The sequence below is a fragment of the Rhea pennata genome, chromosome 3, assembly GCF_028389875.1.
Source record: "Rhea pennata isolate bPtePen1 chromosome 3, bPtePen1.pri, whole genome shotgun sequence".
In the NCBI taxonomy this organism is placed as follows: domain Eukaryota; kingdom Metazoa; phylum Chordata; class Aves; order Rheiformes; family Rheidae; genus Rhea; species Rhea pennata.
The window spans coordinates 124,984,602-124,998,395 of NC_084665.1; the positions used below are offsets into that span (position 1 = coordinate 124,984,602).

The following is a 13,794-nucleotide window of genomic DNA, read 5'->3' on the forward strand; positions in this document are numbered from 1 at the left end:
TGTCAACAGTAAATTATGCTGTTTCCTTCCATAATGGCACTGTATTTATGGATGAATATTTTGGAGAAAGGAACTACCACTTCTTGAACAAATATAAATTACCCATCATATTACAATTGTTACTATTAACAAACAAGAAATGACCTTGGAGAGTGTGAGTATGTTTGTACTTATACAAAATTATATACATATATTAAAAATACATATCTAATGTGCTAAAAGATGATCCCATTATATTGCTGCAGTTTTGTCTCACTTCTAATAAAGCAATAACATTACTTACAACGAAAAGCATAGATTGGGTTTTTGCTAACTTTGAGGAAGAATAATATGAGACTAAGTATTTTGACAATATGAAGATACGTAAATATCTAAGCTGAGGGCACTGGGGGGCTTGCATTTCAGCAGATGCCCAAATGCGTAACTTAATCAGAGAAAAAAAATCATCTTTAGCCACGCTGTTGTCTTGCTTATCTATACACGAAAGAAAGCTTACAATCAAAATAGAATGATCCCCTTTTGCATCATGAGTTATTGGTATTTTTACTGTGTTGACAAGAGTGGAGTATGTTGCTCTTGGGTTAGAATATGGCTCTGTTGTTGTCTACAAAACTCATCATCAGTGTGTACTGGCTTGTTGCACTGACTTGCGTTATTTGATGGGCAGACAGGAACAAGGAAGAGGAAATACTCTCCCGACGTTTTCTAAGACTACCTTTCTCAGAATCATGTAGCCTAACGTTTGTTTGTTCTGGGCTTAAGAAACAAAACAATAGCGTGCTTCACACAAAGGAATTCGTAGTGCTGAAGGCTGAACCAGCCAGCCAGAGAGAAAAGGATCAGGTCCCATTATAGTGCTAGCGAAAATGAACTTAGTCTTTCCTTATTCCTCTCCTTTGGACCATTTGATAACAACCTCATCTCTCAGCTAAATTTGTTGTAGCTGAAGGATATGCAGAATTGGGCCAAGAGTCTTCCACCGAGATGTGGTCTGCTGTTCCTTCTCCATGAAGTGTCTCTCTTCTCCTCTTGTCCTTCTTCTTTCGAACAATTACGTTTGTTGAAATCAACATGAAGATGACAGATCAGAGGGTAAAATTCTGTCATGAAGAAAGAAGAAGTAATTGAATAGAGCTGGATAAAAGACAAGCCCTGGAGAAGGGTTTGTGTGCCTGAAAGCTTTTCCCTTTTTTTTTTTTCCTCCAAATCTATCAGCTGTAATATAAAAGATATTCCCTCTTCATCTAAATCTTGTCTCGCTTGTGCCCTTAGACCTTTGCAACTGTAACTACACAACTACCACTGGTTATGGTCATATCTAACACAGTATTTTATGACAACAGTTGATGTGGGACCAGACCACATAATCACTTCACTGTACGAATAATCAGTTGTCCTAAAAAGAGCCCCTTTAAAGTTCACAGGTCCATGTCAGGTGATACCCGCACCAGTAAATCACTGAGACAGTCTGCTGGGCAATCGTACCAGTTGTCTCAGCTTCCATTTGCTCTGATATTCTTTTTCCTAGTCTCAAAGAAGGACCACTTGTGTGGCTTAGAAAGCAACTGACTGCATCCCCCCCTTCCCTTTTTATATATGCTAGCGGGCACACTACCTTGTTGTGGCTATGTATGGCTCATCTCATGAGGTAACTACTTCTTACGTGTCCTGACAGCAGAGTATAGCCTGTAAACATTTATAAAGAAAGTAAAAGCTACAAAGAAGAATAGGGATATCTGGCGTGAACTGCCAGACTCATGAAAGGCATTATCTTCATTTTGTTTTTACAGGCATTTCTGCTTCTTTAACTGTTTTCTGTTAGTGTCCCACCTCTCAAAGACCCTGTTATCATAAGAGCAGCTCAGTGGCTGAACAATGATTGACTTTTGCAACAGCAGCTACAGTGGTGTTGGGTTGACAGGAAGGAAAATCTGCTCATTGCCACTGCAGCTTAATGCGATATAAAATACCTACCAAGCTGCACTTCTTCACTACGCAACTAGAGTACACTGAGCAGTGTGTCCTTGGCAGAAAACATAACCTCTTGTCCTCCAGTGTGGTTACATGGAATATGCTTTCCATTTCTGCCAGTTTTGCCTTTATTTTCTACTATTCCTTTGTTTGTTTGTTTGTTTGTTTACCACTCAATGTAAAGGCCAGAACGTCATCCCTCTCCTCTCCAAGGTGGTGTTTGGGGGAGGAAAGCCTTGCCTTGAAAGCTGCACACAGTTTGAGACAAGGACATAGCTTTGTCTGGAAAGCACCACACTGCTCTCTGTTGCTGTGTCAATGAATAATTAATATAGTGAAATAATTATATGCAACAGATTTTACCTTCTTGTAATTTGCAACTTGTTCTCCGTGTTTCTGGAAAGCAAATGACTTTGACTTGTTTTTTTTTTACATTTAACCCATACCTGTCTTACTTGGAGTTGCTTATCAAGGTGTTTTTAAACATTTTAGGCTGTAATTAACTTTCTACTAAGCAGTAATGAAAAGTGTTCTCATTCTAATAAATCTAGTTGGGTAGGAGAAACTACAGGATAACATATTTTTAGATTAAAGGAACAATTATTTATCTAGTGTAAATGGAGCACATACAGGATTAACCTGGCAAAGAGATAAACTTTAATATTACTTTGATTTCAGTGGAGTCTCAGTGATTATAAAATTTACAGACTTATTGAAGTAAATAAATATGTACCCACTGCTACTGTTTTTTTGACACATATATATGTACATGTGTGTATATATATTTGTGTATCAGTGTAGCGAGAGATGACAAACAAATCTACCCAGTGTTAACACTCTTCACAAATGCACCTTACAGACCAGAAGTTTGAAAATGTTGATTGAAAATATTTATAGTTTTCTGTGCAGCCTTGCCTCAAACATGAAAGAAAAGAAAAAAAAAATCAGGCATGTGGCACCAGATTTCTGCATCTGAGCATTTGAGCTCATTACTGTAACACAAAGCCGTACAGAAGTGTGTATATGTGACCTTCATGTGTATGCGATTTTTGATACATAATTTGTCTTTATATGTCATCAGAGAAGTGGACACTAACAACTCACCTATAGTATAATTGGAAAAGCCTTAAAATATCCTGCTGTTCTGAGTCAGAATTTCACCCATCTGGCATTTATAACAAGAAATGTGCTTTTGACTTTATCGTCAGTGCAAATGTTTAAACATATTTTTGAGAGCTGAAATATTTGGAGAGAAATTCTATTTGCCTGATGCAAGCAATCAGTAATGTGCTTCTAACGAAGTTTCATCCTTGAGTTATATCCCTCTATCTGTAATAAAGCTGGAACATATACAGTCACCTTGATTTTAAGAGGGACTACTTGTGGAAGAAGAGAGTAAAAGTTTTAGGATCTGGCCTAAAGAGAGCTACTCTACTCTACTCTACTCCAGTCTACTCTACTCTATTTCTAATAAAAATAAAGCAAGTTTTTGCAGTGTAAAGGAAGTATATTTTCAAAAATATATAATGGTAGCTTAAAAAATACAGTATTTTACCTTTAAACATGAATGAAGTGCATGAAGTCATTCTGCTGTATGAAGGTCTTTATATCATTGTCCTCACAGAAACCGTCTGAATTCCTTCCAGTAGCTCACTGAATGATATGATAGGATATCACTGCCATATGCAGTTTTCTCATCTTTCCCCCAGGGAAGAATTGTGCATATAGTGGTACAATTTATTTTTTTCACAGATGATGATGATGATGGCGATGATGATGATGATGATTATTGTAGATAGGTTGGAGAAGGCAGGTCAAGGAAAAGTACTTTACACTTAGTGATAAAATATGTGCTAGTCTTTAAGATTTTTTTCAGAGAGTTTGTCCTGTCCTCTTGGATCAGCTCCAGCATAAGTTTTCTCTCTTGCTCTCTCACAGATTAACTTCATCCGTAAGGTTAAAAGCTCCGTTTTTTCCTGAGGAATATTGATCACAATCTTCGTTGAAAGTCTTGGTGATCATTCAGCAATTTTAGACCCAGGCTAAATAATTGCCAGTTTCAAGAAATAAGCAGTGCCAGAACTATTCTGAGATAAACTGATGTAACTCAAGGGAACTCAAACATTAATATCAGCCAAAGAGCTGATCTACACCTAAGAGTGCATTGGAGTTCAAAGGTGTGAAAAGCTGTTCTGGCTGCAAATCACTGCAAACTTACAGCACTCTTGCATCTTTGCAATCCTAAACACTGCTATGCTGAGAGAGAATATGAGCATTTGTTATTAGGTAGATGTCCTAAAATTTTCACCAACTATATTTTTTAAATCACGAGTAATACCTGAATCTAATTCGGTCCTATGATATTGCTGCACTGGATACAAGAATCTTCTGATGACATTATGTAATTTTTACTGAGCATGAGATCAAATCAGGTAGCCCTAATGATCTGTTATGAATGTAAAATTTATGTTATCTAATACTTCACTTTTCCTAAACTGAAATTTTAACACATTCATCTTTCTCAAAGGCTGTAGTAGAACATTAAGAAAAAAAGAAAAGCCCAAGTATACAAAAGTATTGCTCTCATGATTGAATTTGTGTCGAAGTATGGAGTACAAGAGTTCCCTCTGTCTAATGCTTCATTTATTTTGTAGGTGGTACTTGTGTTGTTAACCCCACTGACCTGTTCTGCTCTGTACCTGGTCGCTTATCCCTACTCAGCTCCACTTCTAAGTACAAAGTGACCATTGCAGAGGTGAAGAGGCGTCTTTCACCACCAGAATGCCTCAATGCTTCCCTCTTAGGAGGTATTTTGAGAAGGTAAGTTGAAGGCAAGAATAACAACTACCAGTATGTGCTGTCATTTCTGTGTTTTTATTTTCCCCAAATATAGTTTCCCCCTCCCCGACACTTAGATAGATGATCACAACTTGAAAGTAGAAGGATGTAGACTGTGAGTAAAGGCTGTTTCTAGGGATATTTTAAGTTAAAAAGAACAAAATCAAAGATTGTGTTGCCAATTTCACAGAAATTTTACATTTTTCAGTGAACTGATTTTTTTTTTAACTACATCAGCTCTTAAAAGGTGGACAAATGTTGTTTTTTCTTTGTTTTGAATAATAAAACCAAACCAAACTAAACCAAACTAACCTCTGTGCATGGAACATTTCACGAGACCTACAAATCTGACTTTTTGTTGAGAAATTATTTGAAAGCAAACTGTTCTATGAGGTGTAGTCACAGTCCTTCCTCACCAAACCAACAAAGAGAACATGGCAGTGGGGGGCTAGCTCACTCTTTTAGCATCCTGGAATGTGCATGGAATACAGAAAGGACAGAGATAACAGAAAACACTGGTGTAGTTCTTGTTGCGAGACATTGGAGGAGAAGGAGTACTTGGGTATACTTACAGAGTAGTCACTGAGAGGAGGAAAATGGCAGGCTGTGCATCAAATTACAAGCAAAAACCAAAGGTACTTCAGCCAGTCATATATAAGTCGCAATATCCATGTGGCATCAACTTAGATGGTACAAAGTACTCGAATGCTCTTTAACCAAAACCAGCTGGAAATCCACAAGCTATTCCACTGCTGCCACTGGAGGCCACATTGATCCTCACATTCATGTTGAAAGGCATTTAACAGAACCTGCAATATTCTAAGACATATAGTAGTCAAAGAGCTATCTCAAGCCTTCTTGTAGAGGAATAGATCCCAAAATTGTTTCAGTGGCAGAAGTCCCATTTAACTGTCTATATGGGCATCAAAATCCAAAATCTACATCCTCAGAAATTTCACTCTGCTACCACTTCACCCTGGAGATGCCTTCAGTGAGTAATCACATAATATTCACTTTAAATGCTCATATCAAAGACCTCATCAATCCCATGGCAAGGTATTAAGGATGAAAGGCCATGAGCCTGAACGCTGGAACTTGGTTGTCTCTGCTTTAAATTGTTAGGGTAGTCCCCATAAGTTTTTGACCCAGATCAAGTATCACTCTCCTAAATCATTGCTGGGCATGGGCAGGAATTAGCACAAACCATGGACTATTCCCAATGAGCAGCTTGAATGCAACCATTCTGTTTTGCAGAGATGAGAGTGTAGATGGATAGAGCAGAGTTAAGAATCTGCCTCCAGAAGACTTTCCAACAACGTCATCAGAGCAGACACTACCCTATACATTTGCCAATAAGGTGTAAATGGTTTCTAGAGTGATATGGATGGGGAGAATAAAATAAAAGTAGAAAAAAGATGAATTTCCCTTTCCCACTCTTCTCTCATGACAGAGCAAAATCCAAGAATGGAGGACGCTGCTTGCGAGAAAAATTAGACAGACTGGGACTGAATTTGCCTGCAGGAAGACGAAAAGCAGCAAATGTCACACTCTTGACTTCTTTAGTAGAAGGTAGGGTTTATAACATTGCAATGTAATGTAAGCATAATTCAGTTTTTCTCTGTATACAGCATTTCTCAGTCACATTATTAAATATCATAATCTGTATTTTGTGCAAAGAGGTGAATTGACCTGGCTAAAGCCACAGACAGAAGTTTACTCTGAGGTGTCTTGACTCCCAGCAAGTGATCTCGTCATGCAGTTTCCTCGCCATTAATATGTGCTTTTTGCGCTGGAATCTGACTTACAAATCAATGATCCAAGTGTTCTTGTGAGAAAGATTACCGATTCAACAAGTAAGATTATTTACCCTCTCTCCTTTTTTTTTTTTCCCTAATATTTAGTTTCCTGGAATTGATTCAAAAGTATGATATTTTTCCCCCACAAGAAAGCATATTATTTAAACAACCCTTCTCCCACCCCCCTCCAAATTAGTAACGTCTATTTTCAGCTGAACTCTAGACTGACTCAGAAGATACTTTCATGGTCTTTATTGTTTAAATATCATTCACTAAATATTGTCCAGCTCTTGGAGCACTCAGCTGGGAGATGCACGTGCAAACTCCTTAGGCAAAGGGAGGAAACTCTACCTGAATCTCTTCTATTCTGTGTGAATCTACTAAGTACTTGGTTTGTTGTTTGGCTGTGAGTAGCAGCCTTGGGAATTTCAGATTCCCCCTTTTTGATGTTGAGCGTACTCTGCACATCATAAAGTTCAACACCATCTAGCATCATAACCTGAAAGACCCATATAGGTCTAAGCAAGCAGGCTGAGGTCTCAGCATATATTATCGCAGAATCACAAAATTGCGGAATGACTGAGGTTGGAAGGTACCTCTGGAGATCCTCTAATAAGACCTCTATACTCAAAGCAGGGTCAGCTAGAGACCTGGATCTGAGCTACTGAGCTCAGTATCTTGTCCATTTGGGTTTGAATATCTCCAAGGAAGAAGACTCCACAAGGCAAGAATACAGCTGAATCACAACAGTGGAGATTGTTCAGCATCTAAGAGGAGAAAATCAGGTCTTCAGAGGCCACTGAGCACACAGAACTACACTGGGAATGCTCTGAAATATGTGCGTGTTTCCAAACCACACATGGCTGTAATAAAGAGAAAGCCCTAATGCAGTTACAGCCTTAGAAAAGGTATCAGCTTAAGGGATCAACAAGGGATGTTCCTCTCTTTACAGTCCTTCACAGGTCTTGGGTTTTAGCACAGAAGAATAAACAGAGCTATATGGTCATATACACTTTGACTAAAAGATTTGGAGATGGAGGAAACCCTCCTTCAATTGCTGTCTTCAGATTGATAGCAATTTACTTTTACTGTAAATGAGAAATAGATTCCTTTTTTTTCCCCCTAGGAATGGAGTTGTTTGTCTCCTTGCCCTTTGCTCAAAGCCAACAGTAAATATATTTTCAAGCCTGTGATACTGTTTTTGCTCTTTGACCATGTTACTGTGAGACTCTTAGACTAAGAGGCCTCCTAACGCCATGTACTGAGGAGACTGAGTTCACTTTGGCACTGACCTGCTTGCCTAGACATTCTAAGCATGAATTATGTATACTGGAATTTGGGGGAAAGAGACCACCACTTGTGCTAATGTTCCTAGCGAAATCAAGACAAGGCCCATTTTCTGTCTACGTGAGCGGTCCTTGGCCAGACTTCGTAGTTTTCATTGAACTCTGTGGCTCTCATCCCCTTGAATATGCAATTATTACTACCATAACACACCAAAACAGTAATATTTTGTTAAATTTATCCTTCAAAAGAAATTGTTCCTCAGTGGCCCCTGCTACTGAAGGAGACTCATGCTTACCCCAGGTTTTAAAAAAAAACAATTTAGACTTTTTCTAAGTGAAGTCAATATACAAGCTGACATAATCATTTATTAGATTTATTAAATTCCCATACCTCAGGTGACTTCCCTAAACAACCTAGGATTGTGTCATTCTTGCTTTTCTTAGATAGTGTTATGTTTCTTGTTGCTGGAGCTAATGAGGTCCTCACAGTCTTCAATATATCAATGTCTCCAATATCTTTGTGAGGTAAAAATGAGCTTGACCTATTAAATATCATTTTGAGGTAAGACAAGGCAAAAACTAGTTGTGTGGTGATTAGATGTCTTGATGAAAGATATCTTGAAAGTCACTGTCAAGACTAAGAATTTTCTTCCTCTAAACTGGCTAAACCACTGAGCCTTTGGGAGTATTGCTAGAGTTCAAAAGAGGGACTGTCACAAATTGCTAGGCTGTAGCAGTCATATGAAGATCTGGACTTTGTCAAGATTATTCTGTGGCCTTTGTTTTCTGCAATCTCACTTGTTTTTGGCTGCTAGCTGGTTAGTAGTCTTCCCATTCTGGTCAGGTTGCATCTTTAGCATCTTTGGCGAGAACTTTTGGAATCCAGAGTAGGAATTGTTTTCACAGATCAGTCCTGCTTTTGAATTATCATCCACATAAATCAATGCAATGGGTAGAAATACAGACTGGGAGAATGAAATCAGCACTGAATCCACAGCTGCATGGGGCAGAATTTTGTGCAACCTGTAAGTGAGGCATGCCCTCTAGTGCCTGGATTAGATCAAAGGAAAAAAAGTCACTTTTCTTACTAGCTCTTAAAAGAATGAAAAAGTTCTACTGCTTAGCTAACAGTGTAAAGCCTCTTCCATTAAATATCAGCATTGCCAGTGTTAAGATTTGCTGGCCCAAAGGAACTGAAAGTATCCCCAGTAGAAGTAAGGAAGAGTGTGAGAAGATGGATATCACATCTGTTTGGACACGTCACTATAAGGCTGAGACTTAGAGTAAATGTGATTTCAGATGCAGGCAAAAGCAATGATTGAATAAATTAAAAAAATAAGATTTATTTTAAAAGTCAGAAAAAGTCACTTATAAAAAATCTGTAATTTGTTTTCATGTCAAATCTAATTAAAACGTCAAATTTATTAGACACAGAATTGACTGTACTGATGATTTGGGGAATAAAACTGTTGAGAAAATAGGTCAGTGGTTACTTTTGTTAACCCTGCTATCAACCGCCACACTTCCCCCATTCCTCGGCTCTTGTTTTAGCGTTATTCCACTTATTGCTCCTCCTTTTTCATCCTATGAATAGAGGGAAAAACAAAACAAAACAAAACAAAACCACTTTCCTTGCACTTTCTGCCTGTCCCTCCTCCCCCAGAGGAGGTGAAGCTGAGGAGAGAGAAGGAGGTTCAGATGCCGAGTGGTCCCCTCCTGGGACACCGCTGCTGCCTTCACTCCGGATAGGAGCATCTCTCACTCTTGCTAGACCCAAGAGAGTCTCAGGCTGCTCCTTGCACCTGCGCTGTCAAGGTACGCTGTCTGGTCCCTCCACGGAGGCTTTCCAGAGCTGTCTCTGCCAGTTCAGCCCCCAGAACTGTCCTTTTCAATCATGCAAAGCTCTCTGGTCAATTGTCAAGATATACAGGAAAAATTGCACTGCCTATAGCACTGCCAAACAAAGACGTGTTCTGGATTTAAGGAGAAAGAGTCAGTGATCCCCAGCACCCACCCTTTCTCTCTAGAGCAGGAAGGAGGTGGGTATGTTACACGCAGGGGAAACTGGTTTTGTATTGAAATGAGGCAACTGACTACAAAAGCCAGCAATTTTAATATTTTTTAACTTTAGTGTGAATCTTCCCTGACATAAACAGTAACAAGCTGGAGAAAGGTAAAAGAAAAGAGGTCAGTTGATCAACATTTCCCACATTTTGTTTTGCTTTCTTAGAATAGAAATGTTTGTTAAAGCTTTGATATAGAAAAAGGAAGAGCATATTTTATGACATTCTGTACAAAATAATTCTCCTCACCAAGCAGGCTAATTTCTTACTCTGCAAGCTATCTTTATTCACTGAGATTAACAAATAAGATATAGAGAAATATAACAGAATTCACTTCTAAATACACTATCATCTGATCTTGGTAGAAAATGACACATTTGCTCAAAAGTGAGGTATGAGAAAACATGTTCTCTAGAATATTTTCATGTCCAAATTTGTATTTTTGTTTGGAACTTAATGTTGTAATTTAGAATACCTATTCCAAACATCATAAAAGCTATATGCATATACACACATATATTTACATGGTTATATATATATAAATATGCATATATGGTGTGTGTATAGTCTATAGCATCTTAACATCTCTATCATAGTTACTTCTGTCATCTCAGGTTCCATTGCAGTCAAGAAGCATAAATCAGCACCTCTGAGTTATTAACAACTAAACACTAGACTAGGTTATCCAGACTAGACTTGAAAACGTCCTGGGTAACCTAACTGATGACCCTACTTTTGACAGAAGGTTAGACTAGATTATTGCCAGAGATCCTTTCTGACCTAAATTTTTCTATGATTCATTAGACTCACTTTTGCCTTCTGCTTTAGCATGGAATAAGTGCTTCAAGTGACAATTTCTATCCATTGACTAGGGAGTCCCAGCATAGATGTCAATATTGATATTTAGTCAGATGCATGTCACTGAAAGTGTTCTGGAAGGAGGGTATTACAGGTTCTGCATCCCTTCTAATTGTCCATCTAGAGCATTAATCTGGTTTCCAAAGGTCCGGGTTCCAACTCCACATCTCATTTTGGCTCATAAACTCACACCTCTGACAAAGATTCTAAACCCAAAGTTATTCTGGTGCAAGTCTCTGGCAGTCTGTCACACAGATGTGCTTCAGCATATGCCCCTGGTCAACTGACTGTTGTCAGTTGCCTGTTGCCTGACTTCTACTTTGAGATCAGAGAAAACGTGCTCTAGAACAGCCTATTTCCCTCCAGAGAAAGATTGACTTAGGTGCAGCGGATGACCACACTCAAGGCAGCTATGTTTGATCAGATGAATCCCACACCAGGATTGTCAGAGAGAAAGCAGGCCAGAGAGTATTCAGTTAATCCTAAAATAAATGTCCGGGTTCCCTAAGTTCTCCATGGAAGCAGGGAGGCACTTTCAAAGGCATTTGCTACACAAAGTGGACGTGAGCTATTGTGTCCAGGCTCCATAGGAGAGCTAGAGAGTCATTCGGCCCCTGCCTCTGCCACAGAAGCCTCAAAAGCCTAGTCAAGTCACTCTTTTCCTTGTTTTCTCCACTCATAAAGTAAGGACTGTGATATTCGTTGCCTTCTCTTTTGATCTGGCTGGTCAATTTTGATTGCAAGCTTTTTGTAAAGAGGACTGCTTCTTGTTCTCTGCTTAGGAATCTACTTGTCTTTAGTGTGAGTTTGTATAGTGCCTGATGGCTTTAACCCCTGAGTAAGTATACTGAACTGCATTAATTATCCCTACAACAGTCTCCTAAAGTAGAAGGTTATTCTTCCTTTATATAAAGGGAAATAAAGTACAAAAGCTTGAATTTCAGCTCTTCAGATTTATTCCCACTTCCCACAAATTCTAAAAAACAATGGAGATCTAAGCTTACAAAACTTGGCCAGTACACTAGTAGCAAGGGAGGGAGTTAAGCCCAAGTGTCCTGAATAGTATTTTCTCATGACAGGAATACCCTTTCTCTCTTCTGGGTGAATAAGTCTGATGACTAAGTATAAATAGGGCAAATGGGCTGAAACCTGTACTGAGTTTGGGAGGTACGGCTACAAAAATAACTTATCACTGTTCTTTTTCTTTCTTTCTTTCTTTCTTTCTTTTCAATAGAGGAAGAAATTCTATAAGCCCAAAAATCATAAAAACATAAAAAAACTGACTGATTCATTTTGTTTGCCCACAGGGGAGGCGTTACATTTGGCCAGAGATTTCGGCTACACCTGTGAAACAGAATTCCCTGCCAAGGCGGTAGGAGAGCACATTGCCAGACAGCACATGGAACAGAAAGAGCAGACAGCAAGGAAAAAGATGATCCTAGCAACAAAGTAAGAAAGGAGGAAAAAAATAATGTTGAACTAAAAAAGAAATCTGTCTATCACTTTTCCATTTTGAATCTGGGGGCTACAGGAGCAGGGGAGTGGGAGTAAGAAGTTGAGAAGATGATGACAGCTATCACAACAGCACTCAGTGAAAAAAAGTGAGAATGCCTCTTTAGAGACACTGCAAGAGGAACCTTATTTACTGTGATAAGGTTCTAGTGGCTACACTCTAATGCATGAGGGTAAGCCAGCACATAACTTCTTCTTAGGCTAGGGGTATCATTTGGTTTAGATGACTGAAGGGGACATTATTACATTATAAGAGCTGTGAACAGATCCTGGTTTTGCCTCCTGTTTGCAGAGAAGCAAATACAAGGTCTTGATGTATGAGTAGATCTTAGCACCTACTAAAGTACTGTTAAATAATTATTATAAGTCTGGTGAGGGAGAGCTGGTCTGCAGAGGGATAGATCCTCTCTGGTGGAAATTGCAAGAGTTTCCTGAAGACAAAGGAGCTAGAACAGTGTACAGCAGCAGGAGAGTCTGCTGAAGTGATTAAAAACACATAGAGGCACCTGACTCAACTCTAAACAAGCCACTGACCTCCCTGGAGCAGTAATGTCATGTTAGGATAACACTTCATCTAGGTTAATTAGCCTTGATGAAGGAGGAATTGACCTTCACAAAACCTGGAAAGCAGGGATAATTAGTCTTTATGGGGTCATGTAGACCTATACAAGGTGTGCAGTGTGCCTGCATAAGGTATCCTTGGACATAACCATATGAACTTACTGAAGTGTTACACAGCGAGGCTGCCAGAGAGCTTAGGCCAGAAGCCAGAGCTTCTGAATTGTCATTCATCTTTCTCACCTGGAAATGTTTGGAGACAATCTAGTCCTGGATATAATCAGTAGAGTGTAGTCATGCTCCGGGTGGGAATGACCAACAGCCACAAGGACTGCTCCCAGCATCCCGATGTCCCCGTGCTTTGTGTTCTGATGGGGAAAAGGAGCTCTGGCCTTGTATGCTCTGGTGGTTTGGTGTCCCTGTTGTATCCAGAGCTCTTCGCCCTCAAGGTGACTCAGAGACAATACCTCTCAGACTTGTGAACACCAAGAGAGCAACCTGTGGTTCTCCTTTGGGTGGAAAGCAGAGTGTCATGAGGCTCAGAGGGTGTTTGTTTGTTGTGAGTATGATGATAGACTTCACTTATCTTGCTTCTAAATCCCTTGTAGGTTAAAGAGAATAATGTGAGTGGAATACGATCTAATCTTTTCCTACTCCTACTCTTGCTTTAAGGACCCAGGGGGATCCAGAGACAGCAGAACGAACCAGTTGGCAAGACACATCTCTCTCCTGAAAGTTGTGTCTTTCCATTGTTCTATAGTTCTTTTAAAATCAGCCCCCCCACCACCACCTATTTAGAGGCTGATTGTACTTCTGGGTGTCTTTTACTACTGAGTTGGGGAATCATGAGCATGCATCATTCCAATCCCTCTCCCCTTCATGAACTTTAGGCTTTTAGGCAGTTATCCTATT

At 39.3% G+C, this 13,794-nt stretch overlaps 1 protein-coding gene across 1 annotated transcript in view; it reads left to right on the forward strand.

Annotated features, from left to right (window-relative positions):
- Positions 1–13,794, forward strand: part of TFAP2D (transcription factor AP-2 delta) — a 48,311-nt gene that overhangs the window by 11,844 nt on the left and 22,673 nt on the right. Inside the window, exons 4-6 of the mRNA XM_062571211.1 lie at positions 4,626–4,791; positions 6,260–6,378; positions 12,120–12,261. Coding sequence (XP_062427195.1) covers positions 4,626–4,791; positions 6,260–6,378; positions 12,120–12,261 — 427 coding nt within the window. The remainder of the gene's footprint in view (positions 1–4,625; positions 4,792–6,259; positions 6,379–12,119; positions 12,262–13,794) is intronic.